At 41.9% G+C, this 14,122-nt stretch overlaps 1 protein-coding gene across 1 annotated transcript in view; it reads left to right on the top strand.

The window, feature by feature from the left end:
• TUBGCP5 (tubulin gamma complex component 5) overlaps positions 1–13,346 on the top strand; it is a 61,469-nt gene extending 48,123 nt beyond the window's left edge. The window contains exons 20-23 of the mRNA XM_077482797.1: positions 2,447–2,572; positions 6,585–6,673; positions 8,900–9,000; positions 13,156–13,346. Of these exons, the coding sequence (XP_077338923.1) occupies positions 2,447–2,572; positions 6,585–6,673; positions 8,900–9,000; positions 13,156–13,202 (363 nt within the window). The 3' untranslated portion in view covers positions 13,203–13,346. The remainder of the gene's footprint in view (positions 1–2,446; positions 2,573–6,584; positions 6,674–8,899; positions 9,001–13,155) is intronic.
• The last annotated feature ends 776 nt before the right edge of the window (positions 13,347–14,122 follow it).

The following is a 14,122-nucleotide window of genomic DNA, read 5'->3' as shown; positions in this document are numbered from 1 at the left end:
AGATAGATTTGGGTGTCATCAGCATAGATATGATATTGAAAGCCACGGGAGGCAATCAACTGAGTGTCAGAGATGGAGCTGGGTGAAGTACCTGATAGGTGCTGCATGGATCTAGGAATCCCACTCCACCTCCCTTTCATCCACCTGGTCTGTGGGAGTGAGTCCAGAGAAGGCCACCATGGGAGGGGGAAGCAGGAGAAGTAATATCTGATTTATGAAGCCAGGTTTTGGTAATTGCAAGTAGGTTAAAGGAAGTGGTCGTGGAGGGCGGTGAGCTTGTTACAGACAGAGCGTGCATTTCAGAGGGCACAGGAGAAGGGGAGGCTGGTTTTGAGAAGAAGAGGAATAGAGACTAAGTTCTGTGGGTTGTGGCTGCTGCCAGTGGGTGTATGGGGATGGCAGCGTCAGGCAAAGATAGATGATGGAGGTCCAGGGTTTGGGGATATGTCACCAGAGGTTAGGAGGAACAGGAGGGTGAGGGAGGTAATGTGAGAGTGTGATTTTATATGAAGAGGCATGCCTCAGAGTACTGAGGTTTTATCAGTATATGGATGTAGAATGAGTTGGTAGGAGCAGTAATGGGGAAAGGACAGAAGGCAGGGTGACCTGTATAAGCGGTGGGGTGAAGAAAAGGGGTGAAGGTAAGAGAGTTGGAGGAGAGAGGACACAGCTGTCAGAAGGAGTGGTAGAGTGTGCATGTTACAGAGTGGAAGGAGAGTTGAACAGAAACACAGGATCACCTGCAGCCTTTTGGGTACTTTCCAGTGCAGTTTGCTATGTATGTTCGCTTTGTGCAAATTATGAATAAAATTTTTTTAGGATAAAATTGTTAACAGCAACCTGATCTATTTTACCTGTCTGTCTAAGGTGCAGGTTTACTGCTACTTCGAAAATTAGTTATGCATAGAAGGATGTCAAGTATTAAAACGACCGACAGTAACTTGCACAAATCAATCGGAGATCATTCTGTTAAAGATTATTACTTACTTGCCTGATGGAGACTCTAATCTTCACTCTTTGGAATAGTTAAGACCACTGCTAATATTTAATTTTTAAAGATATCATATCATATACTTGGTCCCCCACTACATTCTGTGGTTCCACTGGCCAGCGCCTACATTTTTACAGGATACAGTAGTGATGTAGAGGGGCCTGTGATAAGGATCACAGGGTGCTGCGGAGTACCATGTATCTGACGCACCTGGAAGAGTTGAATGTGAAGATTCTGCTACAGGCCATAACTGTAAGGAGCAAAGATTGGAGTCTCCACCATTTGAACAGGTAAGTATTTTTCTTCTTTTTTCACAGAATGACTTCAGTTTTAGATCTGTCAGAGATAAAACGGGGTTGTTTTAAATGGAACTTTAAGGAGGACACTTTGCTATTCCCATACTCCCAAACTTGGAAATTTAGGTTATAATTAGTGTAAAATATTTAAATCCTTGCAGCAAAATTCAGCAGGATCCTCAAATTAACTACTAATTGGACCTGAACATAAAGCATCTAGAAATTTAAATTCTGCTAAGCAGTGCCCTGAACACTATAATGTATTCTCATGTTGTGCTACTCACTGTTCTCCTATGTGGGTATTCTTACAGAGACATGATGCAGTACAAGGCCTGGTAAGACAGCAACTGGAACGTATCAGTTGCATGGAGGCCACAGGCAATACTAGGGTACAGCTTTCAGAGTTCCTTTTCAACTTCCTGTATGATTCTGTGCTGACAACTTCCTTTCAGGACCCAGTGGATAGGGGTAAGGCTTCTGTGAGTGCTAAGAAATTGTGTGGCATTTATTTAATATCAATTATTAATTCATAGTCTAAAATTCTGGGAAATCTAAAAGATTAAAATACAGAGTTTTCACTAAAGCCCCGTACACACGAGCGGACTTTTCAACATCCAAAGTCTGACGGAATGATTCCGGCAGACTATTCGATCGTGTGTGGGCTGCAACGGACTTTTGATTCGCAAAAGTCTGACAGACTTTATAAATGGAACATGCTTCAAATTTTTCCGCCAGAACTCTGCCGGACCCAGTTCCTACCGAAAAATTCGCTCGTGTGTATGCTATTCCGACGGACTAAAACCAACGCTACGGCAGCTATTGGCTACTGGCTATGAACTTCCTTATTCTAGTCCAGTCGTGCGTCATCACGTTTGAATCCGTCGGAGTTTGGTGTGATTGTGTGTGGCTAAGTCCGCTCATTCGGAAAGTCCGTCAGAACTCTGTCAGAACTCCGGCAGAACTCCTTCGAAAGTCTGTCGGACATAAGTCTGGTCGTGTGTACGCGGCATAACAGGGCAGTTAGAGCCATAGGATAGGTAGGGTGTGGTAGCCTTGTAATGGCATCTCTGTGATTTTGAAATTTAATTTTTAACCTGATTTCTCTAGGTTCTTTTCAGAACAAAGCTAATGTGTATAATAAAGGTTTTCTTTTCATTAGATCCTTCACAGTACAGGTTTGGAGTTCCAGCATCAAGTGGAAGAAGCAAAAGATCTTGATCAGTTGATTAAAATTCATTATAGATATCTTTCTACAATTCATGACCGCTGTCTTTTAAGGGAAAAGGTATGAAGGCACGGATTGATTTTTATTTCTTTCATTTTTTACATGGAGGCATTAGGAGCTATGTACTCACAGCAAGTATGTTGCCTCTGTTACTTCATATTCCTTCTTCTGATTTTAACCAAGATTGCACCAAGACCACCTGATTATTAAAGGCAGCACAGTGGATGGACTTATTTGCTTGTGTGGTCTCTTAAGTTTGCACACAATTCTTTTTTTAAAGATGAGATTTGTTGAGGGGCAGGAATACCTGTGCTGTGTAAATTTTTTTTATAGAATTTATTAGTGCTAAGTAAATGCATAAAATAGGTAAATTGTTCTTTGCGAAAGCTTACTACACAAAGGTACTTTTACAGGGACTCCTAGTTTGTCAGAAGGTGAATAGCATGGGTATTCTCGAGCTTAACTGTAAAATTGCTGAAAAAAATATTCACTATTTGCAGAAGTTGAAATCAATTTACAAAGCAGAAAAATTGTATGAGAAGGAAAGCTATTGTGACGATGGTGTCCGTTTATGAAGCAGTGATCAGCGGTGAGCCAGAGGATCGCCGCTGATCACAGCCCATAAACAGTTTATGAACCAGAGATAATCGGGGGAGAAGTATTTGAATATGTTCTCCCGCCGATTATCTCAGCACATGGAGAATTCTCATAGACTGACACAGTAACACCCAGTTTATGAAGCTGCATTCTGAGCGCTTCACTGGCGATCTGTGTCAGAATTCGCACTCCCCGATTCACCAACTCAGAGGTGGCGAATCGGGGAGTGAAGAGAGAAACTGGGGAGATCTGAGGGGGAAGAGGAAGATTTTTAACTTCCTTATACCTCATTCAGACCACCCAACACTGTAACCATGTCCCCCTGTCATGTTTGTGTGTGTGTATATGTATGTATAAGGTATATATAATGTGTGTGTGTGTGTGTGTGTGTGTGTACACATATGTATATAATGTGTGTATGTGTGTGTATATGTATGTATGTATGTATGTGTATATATATATATATATATATATATATATATATATATATATATATATATATATATATATATATATAAATAAATATAAATAATGTAGGGTGACTCTTTATTTTACTAGCATTAACCACACCGTCTGTCAGTTTATTGAGCAGTGATAATTTATCACTGCTTAATAATCTGACATCTCAGTGTTTCTGTGAATTTATAGTACAGTAATCTCGTAAAGTCTCACGAGATTCCAGTATTCGGGGCCATTCTCCAGTGTTGGGTCACTCCTCCGAAGGTGAAGCAATCTACTCCGCTTCATAAACAGGCACACAGAGGAGAAAGATCTCCTCTGTGAATGCCGGAGAATGAAGCAGTGAATAGATTTCACTGCTCCATAAACGGACACTGATGTCCTGTGAGGGTTAAGCAGCAAGAATGGAGATATAAAAGTTTATAGAATTGTAACTAGGGGAAGGCCATAGACTGTGAAAATGGAACTGTGGGCAAAAAAGTTACTCGTATGACCCGTTCTGTCAGTAGCAGCTGATTTTAGTCCCTCATACCATTGTTTTTTTTCTTTTTCTCATGCAATCATTTTTTATTAAAAAATGTAACAGCTTACAGATGCAATCAAATATAGGAGACTGTTTTAAATTGTGAGGCATTGGGTCTATAAAGATGACATGTGATTCAAAGAAAGCAATGCAGTACAATGTGGAACTACAATCCCAATATAGTGTGTAACTGTTTGAATAATAAAACAAAACAAAAAAGCAGTAGATTAGGAATACATAGTGGAGACACTAGGGTTATAGTATATATAAAAGGGTGAATGAGTGATGGTTAGAGAGAAGGGGGGAAGTTTGCAATTAGGGGTAAGGGAGGTCATTTCCGAGGGCTCTATTAGGCGTTTGGGAAAGGTGTATGATGTGTTTGGAGAGAATATGTGGTGTTCATGGTTCCAACGGACAGGAATTAAAACCAGGAGGAAGTGAATAGGTTAGGCTTGACTGCAGTGTTTTAGTAAATGTGGGGGTACAGTCCCAAAAGATGCCTTCAGTTTTGCAGTGAATCATGGCCTGGGTGATCCAGTTTTTGTTTCAGTGAGTTTAATTTCTGGGGTTCTCTGGGCTTTTGCTACTGTTTGCTTAGCTGTGGTTATAACCTGAAACAGAAATTGGAATTGTGCTTTTGTGATATCGGGGGGGGGGGGGGGCTTGCTTATTGAGTATTGCAATGGTTAAGTCTGGAGAGAAAGGCTTTTCAAGTAGGGTGATTACTGGATAAGTCCACCAGATGTGTATGTAAGTACCTATCGCGCGCGTTGCAGTCTCTAAAACAGTTGGGTGGAAATGAATTAACAAATTCAGCATTTCTGGCAGTAACCAGGTACCATTAGGATAGTGATTTGTAGACTGTTTTCAAAACAGACACCCTCTGTGAGCCGGATTTAGTCATGGTCCATATTTTGGACCAACCTTCAACTTCGAGATCAGCTGCCCATTTATCTAAATATGTGGGAGGGCATGCGTAAAGCTTGTTTGGTATTTGCCTGTAAAATCTTGAGATGAGTCCTGTGATGTGAGTATCTTCAGTGTGCATGCGAAAGAAGTGAGTTGATCATGAGAGGACTGCGGGTATAAAAAAAGATGTCAAAGTGCTTGATCTGGATATATCCAAAAATGTCTACACTAGGCTGTTTGTGGTTTTCTTGCAGTGTGCGGAATGGAAAGATGATATTCAGACTTAATTGCTGTAGTCTAGTGAGATGTAAACAGAACTAGACAGGGCATTATACGCAGGATAGAATGACCGGTTTTGTAGTTTATTCAAGAAAAGAATTGTACCGCTGCCTACAGGAGGTTTGAAAGATGAGAAATAAATGTGAGCCAGGAGGAGGAGGGTGGATATCTTTGCTGCAGCTCTGCTGTTGTAGCGACTGACCTATTATTTCAATAGTACTGTTTTCTTCAATCAAGCTTTTTCTCTACGCTGCAGCTGAAGGTTCTACCTGTGCTCTGAACCTCACTGGACTTGACATTGCATGGCTAGTCAGGAAGGGCCTTACACTTGCCTCTGTTTCAGTTACGAAGTCTGGAAAAATCTCAGACAAGCCTCCCCCACCTCAGTGCAGCCCTTTTTTACAAAGTGAGGGGGCCTTTGCAGACGCTTGGACGTTCCAGATGCCTTGGTGCAAGAGATGGTGTTCAGGGGCTACTAACTGAAGTTTTTATTCCCTGCCCCCTCCCCGTTTTCTCACTTATCAACTTTTCTCCCTATACAGACTAGCAGATCTCCATTGGGCTCAACAACTGCCTCACTAGTTCGTCTGGGTGTACAGCATTGCTCAATGTGAATTTAGCTCTTAAAGTGGTTGTAAAGGCACAAGGTTCTATGCATGAAGGTAAAAAACCTTCTGTGTGCAGAAGCCCCTGCAAAGACTTGCCTGTGCCCCTTCCCGATCCTGAGATGTCTACGAGAGCCTTGCCTCTCTAGGGTCTCGCACTCCGGATTGGCTTTTGTCACTTGTGGGAGCCATTGGCTCCCACTGCTGTCAGTCACGGCCAGTGAGCCAATCGGGAGACAGAGGGGGCTGGGCGGGGCCACAACTTTGTGTGTGAAAGGACATACAGTGCCGTGGTTAAAGAACACACCTGCTTGGGTGCCCCCACAGCAAGCTCCCTGCTGTGAGCTCATCCGCCATAAGGGAGGGGCCAGGAACACTGGCGTGGGACCTGAGAAGAGGAGGATCCAGGCTGCTCTGTGCAAAACCACTGTACAGAGCAGGTAAGTATACCATGTTTGTTATTTAAAAAACTAAGAAATAAAACAAGGCTTTCCTATTGCTTTAAGTATATTTCATGTAGGCATGTTTATTTTTCCTAAAGGTGAACTTAGCCTAAAAATAGAGCAAAACCCATATACAGTATGTGAATGCTGATCGATAGCCAGCCATATTTGTGTTTGCCTGATTTGAGATATATATGACTTTTCACAAACACTGGAGTGAATATCGCTCAATTATTAAAATGTATTTTTTTTTTTAGGTGAGCTCTGTAAAAGAAGCAATAATGAAAGTGATGAATGTTGTTCTGATGTTTGCTGATCGATGGCATGCTGGTTTAGGAGCTTGGAAGTAAGTAAGGCTACATTTGCTGTCTTACAATATTTATAAACACCAGGCTTATGGTTAAATATTCAGATGAGAAACAAATATGAGAGCTAAACAAAAAGACAGTCCCTTCCAGTGCTGAGAGGTCTTCTATGGTAAAGAGCAACAAGGGCATCATTCCAAGACTAGGTGGATGCTGCCCTTCTCAGATGGGGTAATCTGATGACAACTGCAAAAACAAAGTAAAATGGAAGGAATGCACACCTAGATGTATTATATTTATTTAATAGGAAAATCGGTAAAAAATGGGTACTCACAAAGTGCAACTCTCAATGAGTCATAAAACCACACAGTGTAGAATAGTGGGGACACGTGCTGTAACGCATCAAGGGGTAAAGGCTGACGTGTTTCGGGGGGCGCACCCCCTTCCTCAGACCTAAGCTAGGTGTGCGCGACTTCCATTTTGCTTTGTTTATGTACAAATTTGAGAGCTGCTTACCTGCCAAAGTGTGTGTGTGTGTGTGTGTGTGTGTCCATCCACTCCTGAGATTTTACACGGTTTTACCATATAGCGCAGACAGACTGGTGACCTGACATATATGTGTTGTAGTTAAGAAATACAGATAGGTCAACTTCCTGCCCTTAGCCTGTGAAAGGATTGTACAAAAGCTGTAATAGTTCACGGTTCCTCCTGTTTTCTCCTCATCATATTTCTTTTCAGCACATGTACTGCTCACAACTCATTGGCTCTTAGTTCTACCCTTTCCTGTATCAGTCTGCAGTGCTGGGGACCACAAAATACCAATATCATGACCAATGCATGTACTTGCACATTGGTTGCATTTAAAAATACATTTAACCACTAATGAATCGGTGCATAACTGCACTTGTTGATGTGTGTTTTTTTTAATAAGTATTCATATAGAATCACATGTACAACTTTTAAAGTGATTGTAAAGGCACATTTTATTTAAAAAAGATGTTATACTTATGTGCAATGGTATTACACAGAGTAGTTGTCTACCTCCTCTTCTGGAGTCTCCACACCCCCCCCCCTTCTTCCCAAAAGTGCCCCCCGGCAAGGAGTGTGCTAAGGGGGACAGCTGTGTGGGCGCAATTCCCAAGCCAGGCTGTGTGCATCCATAGAGCAAGGCTCGCCCGCCCTCTCTTCTTACCAGTGCCCCCTCAGCAAGTTGTGTGCTGAGGGGGCAGCTTTGCGGGTGCAATTCCGAGCCATGTTGTGTACATCCATAGACACACCCAGCATGGCTAACCCATGCCCGCTGCTTCCTCCTCACAGGATTTGACTAACAGCAACTGCTCTCAGCATGTCCTGTGAAAATAGGAAGAGAAGAAGCAGCGATGCAGCCAGGGACAGGACTGGATCAGTGAGAAGGAGGCATTTAAGCGTTTAGGGATGGAGGGGGGGGGGGGGGGACAAGGTTTTGGGATTTTTTTTGCCTTCATTCATAGAATGCATTGGGGTAAAAAAAAAGCTTAGGCTTTAGAAACACTTTTAAGTTTAAAGCCCAAATATTTTATGCAATGCTCTGTCAATTCATTGGATAATAAAAAAATAAAAGCGTACCTTCGGATTGTCCCACCTTAACTGCCTATGAAAGAATACAACCTGTCACAGCTTAGTTAATGGCTTTTCTTTTTTAGTTTCTGCTTTATTACAGATCTGTGATCTCTCACATGCCTATAATAAATGACAGGGGCAACTACTTTTATAGGCCATGAAAGATAAAGATGGTGTGTGATTGATTGGATGTAACTCCCGTTCAGCTGACAATTTTCCTCTCGGTTCTTTCAGTTTTTCAATCACAAGATGTCTATTGAGAGGGTGATGACAGGTTGCCTTCAATGAGAATCATACTGTATAATAAAAAATAGAAAGAATTGTAATATGGTAGTATAGTAAGTAATACAATCACAACCAAAATGTCCAACTCATTGCTGTGATAACCAGTGGTCAGATTTTAGTCTAGAACATTTCAAGTACTGACCCCTTATTCAGTATGCGAAGTACAATAATATATGCAGCTGGATGTTTTCTGTTTCAGACTAGTATGGGAAGGTAATTTTGTGTAATCTATTTTGCTACAATATACAGTCTTTTAAAAAGTTTAGCATGTTTTCATGATGAACGGTTTGGAAGAAACCTACTAGCTGCAAAAGTTGCTGGTTGTAAAGATTTTCTGTAACAGCTGATTTTTTTTTATTTTTATTTTTTTATTATTATCCCAGGGCAGAATCTATTGTGAAGATGGAATCTGACTTTACAAACTGCCACAAATTTCTTGTCAAAGTATTAAATAAAGCAGTCTGTAGAGGATCATTTCCACACTGTAAGTACATTGCTAATATGCACACACCTTGTGTTCATTATAACCATAAGAGTTATAATTTTTGTCAAAAAGTTGTTAAACTGCTGCATACATATAATCACCGTTTTTACATTCATCTTCTATGACAGAATTTTTCAGATCAGTCGTTTTCAAGGTCAACATCCTGTTAAGCTCAACCTTAATGTTGCAAACTGATTGTACAATCTCCTTTCCTCTGTTATCAAAGTTATGAGGTCCTACCTAAACTATCAATTCAATTCCATCCAGATTGCAACAGTGGTCAGCTTTAGATTTTAATGAGTGGGTGATTGATTTTGCTGATGTGTCCTGCCGCCAAATACCTTAATGCATGTAGAAGATAGAATCATTTTTGTGACTCCATAAATTAGTGTGAGCATTACATAGCATGGTCTGTGTCCGTTACTACAGGGATCTAGACTGCAGGGGGTTGTGTAATTGGCAGCCAGGCTGCTGAGGAAGGGGCTGGATGATGCCAGGCAATTACCCAGTAAGTATAACCTGAAGGGCAGATCTGCACTCCTTCTGTGTGGATTTCAGTGGGAAAAAACAAAAATGAAGGTAGAATTTCTGTAGCGAGAGGAAGATAAAGCACAGCAATATTTAATTGGTGAGGCTGGAGCTTAAAATATGTGAGTATCATGGGGTTAAGGTGGGGATTAAGGTTAGGTTTAGGGAGGTTCACACACACACTGCATGTCAGAAACATCTAAAGCTCACAGAAACAATCTGCCCTTTAGCAGATGCTCGGCAGAACCATGCGTTCCCATGCAGTGCAATTTTTGCAAATGGGTCAGGGGCGACTTTTGTATCTTTTCTGTGCTTAGGGCAGCCCATTGAAATGAATAGGCTTCCCCTCACATGAGAACGCATTGAAAAGCTTGTGCGCTCTGTTGCAGTTGCATGGTTTGAAAGGAGCCTTGGGGTACATTTTACATTTTATGTGTTAGGGCAGGCCACAGTAAATGGCAGACCACGGGTCGAGTCCAGGCCGAGTCATTGTTCTGTCCAACCTCGCCATGGTTGTGCCATTTAGGCTCTGCCACCACTAGCTCTGTTGTCTTTGCAGATCTGACATCTGAAGTGCAGCACAGCGATGGACGGAGGGTGGGGCTGGACCACCCTGCATTCTAGCAACCAATCGGTTAACTGGGGAAGTTCCCACCCTCCCTCCATCACTTTGCTGCACTTCCGACGTCAGCTGCTTCCGATGTCAACTGGTGTGCCTCCTACCCTCCGCCCTGTGTAAGGTAGGACAGGGAAGCAAGCACTGTTACTGTTATGAAGGATGGAGGAAGCTATGCGGGATGTAAAGTGAGGATCCACAACTTTAATATGAAGGAGGAGGGGTGATATAAAAGGGGGGGCAGGGCAGGAATGTGAAGGGAGTGACATAAAGGGGGTTGGGGATCTACAAGGGGGTGACGATAGGAATGTGAAGGGGCTCTGGGTAATTCAGTGTGAAGGGGGGGGGGGTGTTCTAAAAAAGAGAGTGAGCATAGGAATGTCAAAGGAGGTTCTAAAAAAGGGGGTGAGCAGAGAAATGTCAAGGGGTGCTATAAAGGGAGTGAGGACAGACAGAAATGTGAAGAGGGGGCCTGGGGACTGCAATGTAATGGGGGTGCTATAAAGGGGGTGAGGACAGGAATGTGAATTGGGGGGTGCTATAAAGGGTGTGAGGGCAGGAATGTGAAGGGGGTATGCACAGGAATGTGAAGGGGTGCTATAAAGGGGATGAGCACATGAATCTAAAGGTGGTGCTATAAAGGGGGTGAGGACAGGAATGTGAAGGGGAGTCTGGGGACTGCAATGTGAAGGAGGGGTACTATAAAGGGGGCGAGGACAGGAATGTAAAGGGGAGTGATATGAAGGGTGTTAGGAACTGCAATTTGAAGTAGGAAGGTAGCATAAAGGGGGGCAGAGGACAAGAATGTGGAGGGCAGCTGAGAACTGTAATGTGAAAGGGGGGGTGATGTCCAAGGGGACTGAGAGCACTGATGTAATAAAAGGATTGTGATGAGAAGGATCTGAGGCTAGGTTCACATTATTGCGTACTATGTTGTGTGTAGGTAGCCTTATAAGCAGAAACACAGAAAAAGAAGTCCATGACCCTTTTTTTAATTTTTTTGTTTATAAATTGCACCATACCGAGCTGCATTGTACTGTGGCACTCGGAAAAACACACCACGTTTTCCATTGTGCAGAGGTGCCATTGAGAGTCCAACATATGATTCAGACCTCCGGCTGGAAGAAAATTTTACTGACTGGACCTTCATAAATTTTAATTTAATACCCCTGCGTTAGGGCATGGGTGATTAACCTGTGGCCCTCCAGCTGTTGCGAAACTACAAGTCCCATGAGGCAATGCAAGGCTGAGAGTTACAAGCATAACTCCTAAAGGCAGAGGCATGATGGGACTTGTTGCTGTGCAACAGCTGGAGGGCCACAGGTTGAGCACCCATGGGTTAGCGTCTGGGTAGATACATGGTTGTGTTAGGGACAGATTCTCCAGGCAGTGTTACCCATAGGAACTGCACTATTAGAGTCATTTTTTTTTTTTTTGTCAGTATTTATTGTTACAGCTAATGTTTCACCTATTTGAGCAAGCAATTTCATTTACTATTTTAACACTGACCTGTGTTTTGCCTGTTACACAGTAATTGCTATATTTTAGTATTTGTCATAAAACATACATTGATCTATTTAAAGCAATAAACGTTTGTCATTTCAAGGGCCACTCTTCTGAAATTACGTAATTTTCAGAAACTACTATAGTTAAATGAGGATTTTATAACATTAAGTTCAAGGACAAGTACGTAAATGTTTAAGCAGATTTCCTGAACAAAGGATAAAGATTTGAGGGAGATATAGGGAATGACTAGAAATCTTAAAGGTTCCTAATGCCGCGTGCACACGGGCGGACTGTATGGCGTACTTAGTCCGTCGAAACACATTTCAGCGGACAGTCCGCTCGTGTGTGGGCTTCAGCTGACTTTTTCAGCGTGCAGTCCGGCGTACTAAGAATTTCGGATTTTTCGAAATTCTGTCCGTCGTACTTTGGTTTCAGCGGACAATCCGCTCGTCAGTATGCTAGTTCAACGGACTAAGAATGGCGCATGCCCAGAAAGGATTTACATGGCGGAAGGGTGCTTTGCTGTGTATTGGACTTCCTATTTCTAGTCCCGTCGTACGTGCTGTACACGTCATCGCACAAGCTTTCGACGGACTGTTTGTGCATCCGTGTGTGGTCAAGTCCGTTCAGTCGAAAGTACGACGGACTGTCCGTCGGATTGTATGACGAACTAAGTACGCCATACAGTCCGCCCGTGTGTACGCGGCATAAGTAGTATCTTGAAAATTTACCTTATTTATTTATTTATTTTTTTTCGTGGATTCCTCACGAAAAAAGCAGCGCCTTTATATGTGAGGGTGCTTAAGCACTCCTCTACCCATAGTGTCATAGCTGTATATCTGTAATTAGAGATCTGAGGCACTGCTGTCTCTTAATGCTAGTCTAAAGCTGTCCATACTCTGATCAAAATTTTGCCAGTTCAGCAGGCATCTGGGGAATGGCTGCCCCTACTAGACAGAAGTCAATTGAACGACTTCCTTCGAAGAGAGACATGCTGGAAAACTTTTCTTGATCTGTGGCTCCTCATTTGTGTGCATGGAAGAATCTTTCATTCAGACTGGCTGAAAAAAATAGTCTATTGCCAGCTTCATGGGGAGTGAGATTTGGTCATGTCACTGCTGTGCTCATCACTGTTTTTGCTGGAGGCTCAGAAATGAGGAAGCAAAACCCTGCCTTCACACAGAGAAATGTCACAGAACACGGTATTGTAAGTCCTTTATGGAGAAAGGTCAGCTGCAGGATGATCACAAGAAATACTAGTGAGAAGTCCTTTGCCCTCTGCCTGCCTTTTTATGGACACAGCTTCTAGAGTTCAGTTCCTTTTAAAGCGAAGTAGCATATTGCGCAGTGATATCCTACAACATGCAGTTGACCTATCTCCAGTAATCCCCACAGAAGACCAACATTATCTAGCTGTTTTCAAAATATGATAAAAAAAATAAAAGCTATGTCAATGTATTGGTGACATGTTTAAAAAAAAATTTACTTCTGTAATTTTGTTACAGTGGAGTCTTTAGCTTTATCGCTAATGGCTGGTATGGAACAAAGTTAGCACCAGTGTGGACAGAAGACCGTGAAGGCAGCTCATTCATTCATGAAGTAGCGTTATGTGTACTTAATGTAGATAAGAGAGGTTTTTTAAATAAAAATATTGTGTACCATATATCACTGTTAAATAATTGATGTTAAATCTCAATGTTTCCATCTGTAAATATACATCTTTTTATATCGCTTTTTTTTTTTTTTCACAAAGTAAAGGTTTGTAATATTACCATTAAAAAATGCTTTCCTTTTCAGTCATGGTGTGTCTGCTGTTGGCTATTACTTATTGACTCGCTCAGCAAGTTTGATTTTAAAAGGAAAATAAAACGTAGAACTGACTGTACACACACTCTCACATCATTGGTGTATCTGCTCCCCTATAGCTAATCATTCTAACCAGAACTTTCCTTTCATACAATCGCAATGCACTCAATCTCAGGCAACATAGAGAACACATACCACTAATTCAATAATAATTCAGTTTTTCTTTATATACAAATGTTTTTGACTGCAAGGGAGAATGATTGGTTATGCTGTGTTAAAAATGTGCTTATTGCTAAGTGTTAAGCAGGTATTCTGTATACACTGATGTCATTCTCTGGACAGACGGTCCCTTCTATTTCAGAGACACAAAGCCTTGATTTCCACAGTCCTGGAAATGACCCCGATGCTGAATAGCAATTTGGCTGTGTTTTGCTGTAGTGTGTGAGCAGCTATCTCACCCTCACCAAAGGCTAGGCACCTGAACTATGGGACAATGCACACAACTTCTGTATGTAAAGATGTGTAATGCAGTGTTGTGTCAACAGCAAAAAAAAAAAGTCTTGAGTGAAGAAATTTACATGTGTATACAAAAGTACATCCAAGCGTGCACTGGCAACTAGAAGAGGATGAAGAATAATTATACATGTGTATACACAAGGTCTTTAC

This window comes from Lithobates pipiens, unplaced genomic scaffold (assembly GCF_037356315.1).
Source record: "Lithobates pipiens isolate NorthernLeopardFrog02 unplaced genomic scaffold, aLitPip1_a1.2 Scaffold_16, whole genome shotgun sequence".
NCBI lineage: Eukaryota > Metazoa > Chordata > Amphibia > Anura > Ranidae > Lithobates > Lithobates pipiens.
This window is presented reverse-complemented; position numbering and strand designations above follow the sequence as displayed.